General features: G+C 39.9%; 1 protein-coding gene across 6 annotated transcripts in view; it reads right to left on the bottom strand.

The window, feature by feature from the left end:
• Positions 1-136: 136 nt before the first annotated feature.
• Positions 137-14,131, bottom strand: part of ACSL6 (acyl-CoA synthetase long chain family member 6) — a 56,527-nt gene continuing 42,532 nt past the window's right edge. For all 6 annotated transcript variants that reach the window (XM_068205723.1, XM_068205727.1, XM_068205728.1 and 3 more), the window contains 9 exons: positions 12,966-13,100; positions 11,126-11,221; positions 10,231-10,303; positions 9,739-9,827; positions 9,057-9,173; positions 8,675-8,818; positions 7,852-7,953; positions 6,810-6,881; positions 137-4,771 (listed from right to left, as the gene is read on the bottom strand). In XM_068205723.1, coding sequence (XP_068061824.1) covers positions 4,631-4,771; positions 6,810-6,881; positions 7,852-7,953; positions 8,675-8,818; positions 9,057-9,173; positions 9,739-9,827; positions 10,231-10,303; positions 11,126-11,221; positions 12,966-13,100 — 969 coding nt within the window. In that variant the 3' untranslated portion in view covers positions 137-4,630. The remainder of the gene's footprint in view (positions 4,772-6,809; positions 6,882-7,851; positions 7,954-8,674; positions 8,819-9,056; positions 9,174-9,738; positions 9,828-10,230; positions 10,304-11,125; positions 11,222-12,965; positions 13,101-14,131) is intronic.

The following is a 14,131-nucleotide window of genomic DNA, read 5'->3' as shown; positions in this document are numbered from 1 at the left end:
AGATATAATCCTGTTCCCGGCAGGGACGCCTTCTGCCACACCAGGCTGTTCCAAGCCCCGTCCAACCTGGCTTTGGGCACTTCCAGGCGTTTCTGGATTTCCGAGTGAAGGGAAAGTGCACACAAAAACCGGAATCGAGCCCGTATGCTTTGAAACTTTATTGGTTTAGACACAATCTGAAAAAATACTATGCATTCCCAATTGTAATTCATATTAAACAAGCTTATACATGTGGTTATATTATTACTGATTTAAAATTAAAATCGAAACCATTACAGAAAGACTGCTGCATCTTCAGAGAACTTCGCAACAATTAGTTCTCACAGGAGATTGCTAAAATCAATCTCATGTCCCAGTATGCTTTTGGTCGTTATTTTATTTTACATAATTTCTTATTTTTACAATACATTTAGTTTAGCCACACATTCCCAATGACTTCATACCAGTGGTGAGGACAAAGTGCTGGAGGAACAACAGATTTTATAAAAGAGTTTTTATTGTATGTCAGTCCACGAGAAAATCTTATGAGCAGTTTTGAGAAAGGTGAAAATTTAGTTCTTTACAAAAGTTTCCATAGATTACTCTTTGATATACATGCTAATATACCAAAACTGAAAAATTTTTAATAGCAGTTAGGATTTTTTTTTTACACAAATGTATATGTTAAATTTTACCCCCCTTCACTTTCAGTTGAAAATACAATAGGCAACACTTACCAAAATGCCTCATTTGTTGTCTGCTTTTACTTTGCTAAAATACATAACAAAAAGCTGAAATGAAGGGCTTAAAGGAACTCCAGGTGCCTCAGAAAACATCTTTCTATGGAAGAATTCAAGGGATCTAAAACTTTTTCACTTCTGGGCTACAGGCATCCAGATTTCTTTTCTGAAAAGCTTCATTGTTTCACAGGCACAAAGGTGGCATAGAAACCACCAAATGTGTAAAATACTGAAGAACATCAATTCCAAGAAGAAACAATGATTTCATTCTGATTTTTTTTCCCTAGAGAATACCAAAGTGAACTAAAGATACAAAAGGTAGGCCAATAGAATTGCCTCTAAATAAAATGCTTTTTCATTTTTTTTCTAAGGCATCAAGAGGTCTTTAAGTCAGCTATTACCATGCAAAAATAGTATATTCTTTCCCATTTTACATTCATCTTGTAGCATTTATTTACATATAGATCAGCAGTTTGTGCTTTTAACGCATGTAAAACAAAAAAAAAAATAAAAAATCTAAGTTAATTTTTTCATTCCAGAGGTTAAGGTCAGATTGTATTTTATATTCATGGCAAAAACGAGACTGGACTTTACTGTTGCTGATAGATACTGACAGACAGATTGCAAAATGGTACTTTATCAATAAAACCTCACCGTCTCTGTCTCACCTGATGTGCATCAAGCATTTTAACTTGCAAATGTGCCTTTCAGGACAGAATTACTCCATGTATTTCCTGCCTACATGGGGTTAAAGACTCTGGTCGGGTTTCTGCTCACACTTTGTGCATTTTGGCAGAACAGATTTTTCTCTGTGCAATATATCAAGCAAAGAACATACAAAATATATAACTAAGTAAGAGCCTCTTCCTGAAAAATGTATTTTATTGTAGTTTTTTAAGTCTCAAGACTTGTAAGACAGTCTTCCAGTGATTCCACAGGCATAGCACCAGGCCCAGGAAGAATCAAGAATGCAGTACTGCAACTGTAAAACTGGCTGCAAAAAGAGTTGCCACTCTTTAAGATGAATAATAGAAACTAATTTTATAATTAGTTATCTTAAGGTAAAAAAAAAAAAAAAGCAAACAAACAAACAAAAAAACCTGCTTATTGGACAGCCCTGGGGATTTTTCCTTGGTGGTCACAAATGTTTCAGTTTAAGAAAGCTCAGTACAAAATAAATATGCCTGGAATTTGAAGAGAAGCAGGATTGAGCCTAGATCATGCCTTATGCATGTCTCTTTTTCAAGTGTTAATCTCATCTCTTATATTGTTATGATTGTGGTGAGAGAGTGACCTGCAGAGGAAAAATTGATTATACAAGCATAAAAGAGAGCTTTTAGTTTATTTATATAATTTGTCACAAGTTCTGAAAGCATTCACACTTTTGGTGTGTCAAAACCCATCTCAGATTTTGCATCATCCAAGTGTGGCCACGTCTGCTTTTCTTTCTTATTATTTTGTTGTTCATATATTTTGCTCTAGTGCATCTGACATTTTGCATCAAATACCAAAAGAATATAGATATATTATTCAGGGCCATATATGTAAAAATAACAGCCATCTAAGCTGTAAATAAACTCATATTGGGATCTTCTATACTTATACAGAGTTTAGTTGTCTCAAAAAACCTGAAATCACCTTAAGAGAAAAGTAAATCAAATTCAAATGGCAAAAAAAAACCTCAGTGAAAAATAGCTTTTCTCTGCTTTCTTAGATGACTAGGGTTTGGGGTCTTTTATTTTAAAACTATTGCATTAAAACAGACAGGAAATTGTACTGAATTTCATTCTCCATTGCTTTGAAGGTTATGTATGTAATGACTGTCTTTTGGCTGATACAAAAAGGATATGAACTAAACTCCACTGAGATAAAAATCCTTTATGACTTGACCTAAAGAGCCAGATTTTATGCAATAATCCCTATCCTCCATTGACGTGGCACACGCAAATTCCCCGGGGATACTGTTGCTGCGTACATTGGTGAAAAATGATGATCCCATCAGATCTCAGATATTTCTTGCTTTGGACTGATATGAGTCACTGCACTGAAATCAAATGAGGAATCAGATGCATAAAGGGATTCAGACAAACGCACATTTGATAACTCAAACTGTCACATTCTTTGAGTGATTACGTTACTGATATGGTTTCCTATGTATCATTTTATTCTGAAATCACTGCAATAAATCAGTATTTGTAAAACACTAACTTATTAATTCAATTTATTTCACTTGGAAGCATGCAACAGAACTTCAGAGAGAAAATAAGATACTGTTTAGATTAAAAATTTAAACTTTTAGCTTCAGAAGTCTACAGCGGATTCCACTTTAAGAGAGAAAATCAGTGTGCTTCCACTGTCCTAGCAAAGATCTGGCAGGCACAGCTCCATGCTAGCATGTACTGGTGCAACAAACATCAGCTAGTAAAATACACAGATAATTTAGGACCCTGTTTAGCAAAAGAAGCTATCGACATCCAAGTATTCAAGCAACTTGACATGACAGTTTTCCCTTTGCCTTGTACCATGCTTTGTACCAAGAGGGAGCTCTAGTGTCTGTTCCTACTCCTTGTGAGACTTATCCCCTTTCTGATGACCACCAAAATGTAAGGTTTTATCCAGACAACTTGCTGGTTATTCCAGAGAGGCCATTGGAGGTGATGCCAATGGGATTTGATGCTTCCAGATGTCTGACCATAAAGACGTTCCCATGACAGGCCTTTCTGCCACCACATCCACTGTTCTGCCATACGGTGACACCTTGCACAGCGATGGCTAACACAGCCTTTAGCCCATCCCCACGAGTCTTTTGGGGCAGTATTCCTTCCCCTTCCACGGCCAGACAAAGGATGCCCTCCACTGCTGCATCTCAGGCTGGCATTTTCCCAAACATTTCCATTTTACTAAGCCCCATCCAGAATCACAGCTTATTCCTTGTGCTCCATTTCTTTAGCGCTGTTTCTGAAAGGGAGTTAGTCCAGCTGGACTACGCAGTATTAGCAGCATGTGAAGTAATAAATTAGGAATTGGGAGCATATGGATTATCGTGAACTCCCACCTAAAGCCACCACAGAGCCAGTGATTCTTTTGCAACCTTCTCCGTTTGAGCAGTTCAGATGTCTGTGAGTGCACTGGACTGAAGGAGCCCTAATGCAGAATCTGCATACCATGGATAAACTGTGTTTGGATGAAAAGGAAATAGAGGGAATTCTGTGCTATTGCTTCCTACCCTGTTCTTGTCATTTCCAGGTAACATTAATCCATTAGATGTAATATACTAATAGGTCTATTAAGTACAGATAGTGGGAAATTCCTTCCTATTTCTGTTCTGGTTGTTAAGTCATCAATGATTAAATCAAATCAATGTCATTTATGTCCTGAAAAATATAAAAAACTATCACTTACTATATAAACCAATATCCAGCTTGAAGTTCCACATCAGAGAAAATAGACTTTTAATTTCACCATCAGTCAGTGATTATTTGAGGTAGACCACATTATTGAATTACTTATTATTTTAGTTTCTAATATATTAGGTTGTATTCAATCAAATATCAACAGACATACCTGAAATTTTCCCTATTTTAACTAGAAATGTTTGTAGTTATTGATAAGATATGCTTCCATAATTTACTCGGTCATAGATTGAAATTTCTGCATATTTTGTGGCAATTTAGTATAGCTTTTAGTAGTGCCTTACTGTGTACCTAGAGTAAAAAGGAAATTGTATCACACCTGATGGAAAAAAACAAAGGGAAAATATGGTTAGTGATGAAATGCTAGAAAAATGAAAGGCTCAAATGTAAGATTCAGATGCTTATCCATTTCAGCAGTGTTGTTCTGGCTCTGTAGTTTTTGAGTATTATTCTAATATTGCTATGAAGTCCATTACTCAGAAGATTCTCCCCGTGATTTCAGATGGAGATGCTTGAATATAGCTCTTCTATTTGTTTTTTGAAGTAATCTCTCAGTTCTGGTCTCTTAGCCTTTAATGTTGGTGTCAACAAACCGTTTTGCACCGAGAACATATCAGAGTGAATATAAATGGCTTTGACCTAAAATAAAAGAGGAATGTATTTATAGCAAATGTTACAGGCATCACACTGAATAAGCATTATCTTTTTTTTGCTGTGCTTCCCTCTGGTGGTGCCTCAAGTCCAGGGCACTCTTCTGCTGAGTTCCCAGGCTTTCCATCCCCTGCCCACAGAAGGGAGCTCTCCAAGAGAATGAGCACATAAACTTCTTTTCTGTATGAAAACAAGGCCAGAGCACAGCGAGACAGCGCACAAGGGACAGAGTGATATTGTCACTGCAGTTTCACACAGCTGAAAGGCAGTGGGGGAGAGGGCAAAGGCAGGGAGTTGTGCTAGGAAACCTCAACTTAACCCCACTGCAAATGTTAACAGGACAGATTCAATACTGCAAAATTATCATGAAGCTTTGCAGGCACAAAACGTGTACATGATAATCATCTTTAGCTAATTAAAATGATACAAATCTTTTAGGTATTGCAAATGGCATTTCACAAGGCTGCCCTTGTTTGAGGCAGTGGCTCTGAGCACAGTAGGGAGCCTGGCAGCACAGATGGAAGTGAGCTTTTCCTTCCCATGCTGGTGTCGGAGAAAGCAGAAAACTGCTGCGTGACTGGTCAGAGCCCACCGATTTAAGATAAAATTCCCCAGCCATCTGCTGCTTTTGTGATTCCCCAAGCCAGACTGCTTTGCAGTTTGTTTGGCTGGGAGCTGCAGCGATGTAGGCTGCAAATCCATTTTCTATTCCTTAGATATGTGATTCATCTTTCCCTGCAAGCATCATGGTTCAGGTCCTGCCCCCATGCAATCCTTCATAAATCAGTGTTCATGCTATTAATGCTCCCCCGTTTACTGCATTAGTTTTCAGATCCTGGAAGCTGATGGTTATAGAAGTCCCACTTGTCAGTCCCAAGACAGAAATCCAAGCTGCAGACAAGGACGGGGATGATAAAGAGTACCCCATAAACAGGGGATCCCATCCCTTGTGAACATTAGCCACAGTATCTTGCTCAAAGTCTTAAGATTACATATTGCAACAGAGATGAAGTTTTGAAGCCCTTTAATTTTGAAAATTGTATAATTTATTTTTTATTTGATTCTATTATTATTTTGTCCCAATTTTCAGGAAGATGACAAGGCTTTCCTCACTACTTTATTAATTAAAACCTGCTGGTGGAACCGATTACTTGAGGATATTTCATACTGTGAAGACCATGGCAGAGGCAAACAAAGACTTACTGGCACAGACAATTATGTGCATTAAAAACTATGCTTTATACAGAATTATTTTAAAATAAATTTCTTTTAGGTGTCATTTCATTTGCATAGGTAACTGAGAAATTAAGAATAACAAGGTTATGTTTAATGATACTTCTGTTCCACTCCAATATGGTGAATTACTCATTAGAGTTATCACCAAGAAACAGTCTAAACAAAAGCAAAAAATCCCTTGCTAATTATGTATAATGATTAAGATGTTTGTTTTTTTTTCAACAGAAAGAAGCATTTGACATTTTAAAATGGGGTGGATAATTTCTCTGTGTTTCTAATGCTATGTAGACCGTGGTTGATTTCAGATCTTCCCTTGTGAAGTGTTTGTAGTTCTAGTGCAGAAATATTTACACAAGCAGGAAAGAACTAGCGCCCAGACTAAAAATAAAGAAACCAGCAGCATTTCAAGGTCAGGTATAAGAGTAGTAATTAGTGACCCAATTTCTAACAGAGCTTTCAGTGGCAGAAAAGTCAGACTCCTACAGATGTTTATCTTGACCTCTGGTTGTCAGTCTGGAGATTATCCATGTCGCCGATTTAGATTTTGATCTCTGCACCAAAAACTTTCACTAAATTTAATTCAAATTTCAAACATGGATGGGAAGCAGAGTCACAATAAATACATTTTTCCAAAGGAATACATACAACTTGCCAGCAATAACGCTCTTTCCAAAAACATCATGTACAGCTACAACAAAGGTTTGTAGTAGCATGATAAATGCTGACAAATCAATCTTCTATACAGACAAATTGCCTGTCTGACCACACTGAATGATGTGTTTCATTTTACCTGCTCAAAGGAGTGAAGCCCACTCTCCTTCCCTAACCGTACCATGTCTTCCATTATCGCTTGCTGCAGTTCCTGCATTAAAACACAGAAATTCCCCATGAGCTACCATAGTCAATGACTTACATGCAATTAATGCTCATTGTTCACCAAAAGAAGTGTTTCTGAGTAAAGTTCAAGTGCCTTACTAACAGTTAATATGTTATTAGCAAAATTCTATTGTAATGTATAAACATTACACTTAAAGTGTGGTGATGTTAAGTGTCTCCTTGGTATGAAAAGCAAGGTTCTATTTTCAACCCAGCTACGTGACATAGCTGTTAAATTTACAGTTCTTCAGCCATCTGCCAGACTTCAATGCAGAATCATTGCCCACAGACACCAGTGGAATGGTTCAGTAGCATCAGTATTTACTGATGTGATCCAATCCAATCCAATTCCTCAGTATTATAGAGCATGTGTTTAAGACTGGGGTCCTTTTTATAGAATCACAGAATGTCCTGAGCTGGAAGAGACCCACAAGAACCATGGAATCCAACTCCCAGCCCTGCACAGAACATCCCCAACAGTCATACCATGTGCCTGAGAGTGTTATCCAAATGCTCCTCTGAGCCCTGTCAGACTTAATGGTGTGACTAGTCCCCTTGGAAGCCTGTTCCAGCACCCAGCCACCCTCTCTGGGAAAAACCTTTTCCTAATATCCAACCTATACCTCCTCTGATACAACTTCAGACCCTTCCCTCTGGTCCTGTTGCTGGTCACCACAGAGAAGACTTATTTAGTTGTCTTATTTAAGAAATCTAAGCAAACACAACCTCTCCTAGTGCTGTACTGTTGTTTTCTGCAAGGTAGACTCTTGGCCCTCCCACACCAGAGCTGGCAGAGGTCAGTACCACCAGTCAACACATATCACTGGATCCAGGTCAACCCTGAATGTTCAGTGAGGAAATAATTCTTGTCACTGAACTTGTCATTCCTAGACACAGTATTGTGTACACATAATGCTACAGCAAAAAAAAAAAAAGTCTGTACTGCCGATACAAACCTTATTTTTACAGAGTTCTGCATATGTTCCTTCAAACCCTCTTTTCTTTGCCCAACCTGGCATGACTTCGGAATCGGGCACCACAATTCCCACCAGGAAGGCCTGTAGGTAAAGGAGAGTTGCAGGTGAAAGCTGAACCACATTCCAGGCTCCACACTGAAGTGAATACACAAGTCAGCTGAATTTCTGCATGTTTACTACTTCTTGTTTACTTATGTCAATAATTTGCTAACATATCCTCATGAAGTACATTCTGATGCCCGTGCCTTTTTCTCAGATAAAAGTTTGTCTGTGAATGTGCACTTACCAGCAGTTTTAATACCCTCAGCTGGGTTTGTGCTCCTCCTGGACATTAATAACTCGCATGGCCCTGCAAGTCCCAGGCAAACTCTGGGAAGGGAAGGCTCATGCTTGTGAGCCTTGAATGCAGAGGATGAATTGCCATTTTGGTTTCAAAAGCTGTAGGTGTGTGTATAAATGTGCAAATTAACAGAACAAGATTGGTCAGAATGGGCAGGCAGTGTGGGGGGCAGCAGTGGCTTTGCCTTTTCCTGGCTTACCACAGGTGTGGTGGCAAAGGACAGCATTGGAGACCCAAAGAGTGACACCAAAGCCAACTTAAAAGCTTGATCTTCAGCCACAGCATTCTCTAAGCTGCTCAGGGTCACACCACTAGCTCAGTTCCTGCCTGGCTGTCAGCCAGTTCCAAAGCAGGAGGGAGACAATATGGTGTGATCCACTCACATTTTCCCTTCCTTCATGCCCAGCTCTGTCTTCTAACTACTAAGAGTAAAGTAAGATTTTCTGAAAGCTTGGTTTGTACCTGCAGGCTGTCTCCATGGACATAGATCTGAGCAACAGGGTCACTGCGGATGTAGATATTCTCTATCTTCTCCGGTGCAATATATTCTCCCTGAGCAAGTTTAAATATATGCTTTTTCCGATCAATAATTTTAAGGGTCCCGTTCTGTTAGGAAAAAGAAATGAGAATTCCCAGAGAAGTTATTTAACCACAGAAACTCAGCAAGCAGTCTGTCTTTAACAGAGCTTTCAATTGCCTGTTGTGCTTTCAAATGCTTATTCTGCCAAATATAAATTCAATCCTTTGTAAAGAGAGACCTGCTTGGAGACCTAAGTTCAGTCCTTGAAAATTTACTTGGGATAATACAATTGCCATAAGAACTCTGAGTGTGTCCAGTACGCACAGGTAACCATTTTCCAATGTCTCCTGTGTGAAGCCAGCCCTCCTGGTCCAGTGCCTCAGCTGTCCTCTCTTCATCTTTCAAGTAACCTTTAAACACATTGGGTCCTTTCACACAGATCTGCAAAACAGCCAGGGGTGATGATTAATTATTTTCTTGTTCTGCTATAAATACAAGTTAAGTATATTTGAATTGAAATATTGAAATATTTTAATGTCTGTGCTCCATGAAACTAAAATAGATTGGGTTATTAAACCATCTATGGATTTTTTCAAGCTAATGGGAATATGAAGTAGGGTTTGCAAAACTGATTTGTTTGAAGTTGATTTGCATTCCATTTGCAGTTAAAAATAACAAAATTATTTTAATAAGTTTAATTTTTGTGTAGTATAGAAATCACAGCAATGTAGAGATCACAGCAATGTAGAAATCGTAGCAATTCCGCTCTTCTTAGCTGAACTAATTAATTCAGTCTTAGCAGTTCAAGGAATCAGGCTGGAAGTACTGCCACAGCTCCTTTTTCATTAATTCTTTGCTGCTCTGTTGTTAAACTTCCATTTTCCTTTCCTGATTTCACGATGTAACACATCAGCAACCATGCACACTACAAAGGTAAAATGCTTCTATAAACTACTTCATACAGTGTTAACTAGTGAGAATTTGATATAAAAATGTGATTTGCTACCTCTCCTTCTCCTTTGGAAGCAAAATAATTCAGTTCTTCCACATCCTTCAATCTGATTAAGTTACAGGGCAAAGGGGCTCCTACATGACCTGGAAATCAAAGTTATCAAGTCACTTGTCATCTCTCCTATAAACAATAATTAGCATTTTATCATTAGTTACTTGCATAGTTGTAGATACACTGGATGTTCTTGCAGGAGCTGTGTCTGTGTGCAGAAATAATTTCCTTAATTAAGGTTTTGCACTATCAAAACTAAATACCGACACCTCCTTTTTGGATATAAAACCTATTCTGAAATAGCATAGAGTGGTTTGGGTTGGAAGGGACCTTAAAATTCATCTCATTCCAACCCCCTGCCATGGGCAGGAGCACCTTCCACTAGATCAGGTTTCTCCAAGCCCCATCCAACCGAGCCTTGATGTTACAGTCCATAATTTCCTAAAGGAATGTGCATTTCTTTTATTTCTTCAAATGGTGGAAGAAAATAATTACCTGATGTCCAGTCACCTGGAGTTGTAAAGGTGCATCCAGCTGTGCATTCTGTTTGGCCATAGCCTTCATAAACCTGGCAAAGAGACAGGTATCTTTAAAAGACCATAAAAGATTTTGCTAATATAAACTGAAATCCCAAGCATTGCCCTCTGTTGCACAGTCCTGTGAGCTGAGGCTGCAGCTGCAATGTGTAGGTGCCCATTTGCCTTGGGGGCATTGTCCCTGGCCTCTAGTGTACAAAATTCCATTTACATAACTAGGAAAGACCATGGCTCTCTATCATTGAAAATAGGAGATGAGTTGAGCACTTAGCCTTTCAGTCAGGACATATGCTGCACTATGAGAGGAACTTATTAGTGGGGAAAAAAAGGTATTTTTGTGGGACATTTTGAAAATCCACCTTTTTTTTTTTTTTTCCTGACTAATTTTAGGCTCTCAAATGAGAACTTTAAGTTGCCCTGGGCTTCCTCTCACAGAGAAATAATGCGGTGGACATCTCAAGTGGGTTAGGCTGGTGTCTGAGGATTAGCTCTCTCCATTTATATATAGAATAAAACTTGTGTAATGAAGTTCCCAGCACTTGCACAAACACATTTACTTTCACATACTCAGTTTGGTGCTGAGAGGTGGGTGGGATGAGCCTGTGGGGTTTTTCTGGGAGATGCCCAAAGTGAAAACATCTCTTGCCTGTTACTGCCATCCCAGGGCTGTTCCCACCCCACTGAGCTCCGAGGGTACCAGGACTTTGTGGCTGCCCCAAGCCCTGCTGTTCGATCCATCCTGGTACAGCTGTCCTAAATGCAGTTCTGAGGGTCTAACCCATCTCCTTTCTTAAATACCACATGTTCTCTTGCTAGCAGTGGATGAACATCCCTGAACAGCCACACAAACCCACCTGGCATCCGAGGGCCGCGCGGAGGAAGCCCAGGACAGTCGGGGACGCGGGGGCAGCGCCTGTCACTATCATGCGGACACACCCCCCAAGACTTGCCTGTTTGGTAGCAGGAGGAAACAAAAGAAAGCATCAGAAGCTACTGCAGATAGCAAAACAGTGAGCTTGCACAAAATGTTCTCTCTAGGATAGATGTGCAGGATTTCCTGCCCGTGGCATGCGGTCAGAATTAGATGAACTTCAAGGAGTCTTCAAAGCCAGCCACTCTGTGGTTCTGTGATGTGGCCGTGTATGGAAATATGAACTAGCTCTGAAGCTTTCCTGAGGGATAAAACCCCATTCAGTGTACAGAGACAGGAGTCCTCATGTCCCTGGCAGGACAAGCTGCTCAGCCTGGGCTCCTGGAACTGCTGTGCCTCAGCAGGCTGCAGACATGGCTCTGGGAACTGCTGGGAAAAACAGACTCCTCTCCATCCAGTCTTTGCTTATTTACACCTCACTGGTTTTAATGAATTGCTTCCCAAGCCCTCTAAAATAATGTTGTCCCTTTTTTAAGGCAGATGACCTTCAAATATTTCTGGAGGGTATTACATCAATTCCTGTGTCCTATTTTACTTCTTTCTCCTCCCCCTTCATTTCCTTTTCTTTATTTTAGAAGTAAAAAAGAAAACCCAGCACAAAAGAAAACAACTGCTGACTGAGTCTTCCCGTCTCGCCAGCCCTTGCATCAATATGCAGCCTGGCTCGCTCCCGGCTGGGTGAACTCTGCTATCTTTGCACAACTAATCCACAGACCACAAGTACAGTCAGTTTCTTTAGTTAAAATAAAGTGGCGTGTCTCCAGATAAGTCATCTGATTAAAAAAATGAAGTAATTAGAGCCTCCTGGAGTAGTACAGAACCCCAAAAAAATGGTTTAAAGCCAATTTAATCTCTTCTTTTACTGAGATATGTGGGAAACAGAAGGGCATTCTGATTTCTTTCTTCATGGTTGCTAACCCATGATTCATATGTGCATTTTTCTTTACAACCTTATTCTTTTCCTAGGAGGAAAAGTAGGTTTGAATATGCCTAATTGAAACCCTACCCTAAATCCAATCCTATTTGTTGAGATTTTGCAGAAAACTTTGGAGCAGCATCTCTTTGATCAGTGACTCCTTTTCATGACCACCTTTCTGAATTTCATCCCTAGATACCTTTCCTCCCCTTCAGGGGTACAGTTTCCATCTGAGAGCTGCAAAAAATTTTTGGCACTATTCCATAAATTAGTGATTTCTTGGTGCTGCTGAAGAGGGATGTGGCAAATGTCATCTCAGCCTGCCTTGTGTTTCTCCATTTCCCTCTGGAAAGTCATCCCCGAGAGAATTGAAATTTTGACATAATGCATGGTGTTTAAAAACAAAATCAAAAAAAGTAAAAATAAATATGGCAAAACTTCACAGAACAACAAACTGTGCTCAGTTCGCTTTTTCTATTCCATTTTCCAGTCTGTTGTTCCTGGTGAGTAGTGATTGCCCACAGTTCATCATCAGGCAAGTGGACTACACTGACTTTAAGGAATCATAGAATCATAGAATTGTTAAGGTTGGAAAAGACCTCTTAAGATCATCAGGTCCTACCATCAACCCAGCAATATCTTCACCACTAAACCATGCCCTCAAGTGCCACATCTACATCCTTTTTTAACATTTCCATCACTGCCTTGGGCAGCCTGTTCCAATGCTTGACAACCCTATCCATGAAGAAATTTTTCCTGCTGACTGAAACTCCCTTGACAGAAAACCAGTCATTGCTAGAAGAAACTAGAGTTCTTTGACTTTGTACTCACTTCTTGAACCACTTACCTGTATTTTATTAAAGAAAAGCTTATCCCACAAACTGTCGTTTCTAATGATGCCATTTCGAACTTCAGCCTTTTTCCGTCTCGCCGCAAATTCCAGGATCCAGCGCTTGAGGGATGTGTCAGCCTGGCTGAAGATCTGCAGGAGCACGGGATGGCAGATGAGGTGTCACAGAGAAGAAGGAGCACATCAACACCTGTTCTCCCCATGACACCCACACAGCCAGGTGGGTACAGTTACATTTGCAGCACAGGTAAACAAGGCTACACTGGGGTTTGTTAGTGGGGGAAAAGGGAATGATGTGTTTCGCTCCATTCCCTATTGCACATGTGGTTCCTTCAGGGGGAAAAGACAGGATGGTGGTGCAGGCTTTGACTGGATTGACAGGGCTGCCCTTACTATATCATTTCTGTGACAGGGTTCAGTGAAGTTCATGCAACCTGAGCAAAAGGGAATGAGCAACATGAACAGGTATCAGTAGTGGCTGATGTGGTGATGGGGGCTGCATTTACCTGAGCTTAATCAGGCACCAGCACGAACTCCACCTCCACAAATGAGAAACCCCCAGTGCCTGTCCCCTTAATACAGCACAGAAGCCCTGACCTTTGGGAAAAATTAAATCAGTAGCTTGTGCTTAAGCTTGTCTTTAGCAGATAAGTCTTCTGAGGAATAAATATTCCCAGCTGGTCAAACAGATTTAACATGATGACCAGACATGCCTGTCTTAAATACCTTGCAATACCTTTACCTTAGTTTTAAAGACTTCCAAATCCAAAAGCCACTGTCACATTTACACTGCCTAAATCTCAAAGGCTTTTTGAAATTTCTGATTGCACCCTGTTGTTGCCACCAGAATGAGAGATTTGAGTTTCAAATCTGATTGAAGGGCACAAAAAGTCCTTGTGCAGCCAGGTTTGACTGATGTTTCTGTGATGAAAAAAATCCTGTATCTCTAGAAACGTCACTGGTAATCTTAGTGAGAACAGGGTAGGAGGCTAATACAGATGGATTTCACATTCACACGTGATAGCTGTGTCTGGAGTCTGTGTAAACCATAATACAGACTTACACACTGAAGGAGCTGTATCCATTACACAGGGTGAGAATGTGTCTGCAGCAAGGCAGAACTAGTGTCATGTGCTTGAGAAATCTCCATGACTAAGGGAATT

The sequence above is a fragment of the Anomalospiza imberbis genome, chromosome 15 (genome assembly GCF_031753505.1).
Source record: "Anomalospiza imberbis isolate Cuckoo-Finch-1a 21T00152 chromosome 15, ASM3175350v1, whole genome shotgun sequence".
In the NCBI taxonomy this organism is placed as follows: Eukaryota; Metazoa; Chordata; class Aves; order Passeriformes; family Viduidae; genus Anomalospiza; species Anomalospiza imberbis.
The sequence above is the reverse complement of the archived record's forward strand: the minus strand, read 5'-3'. Positions and strand labels throughout refer to the sequence as shown.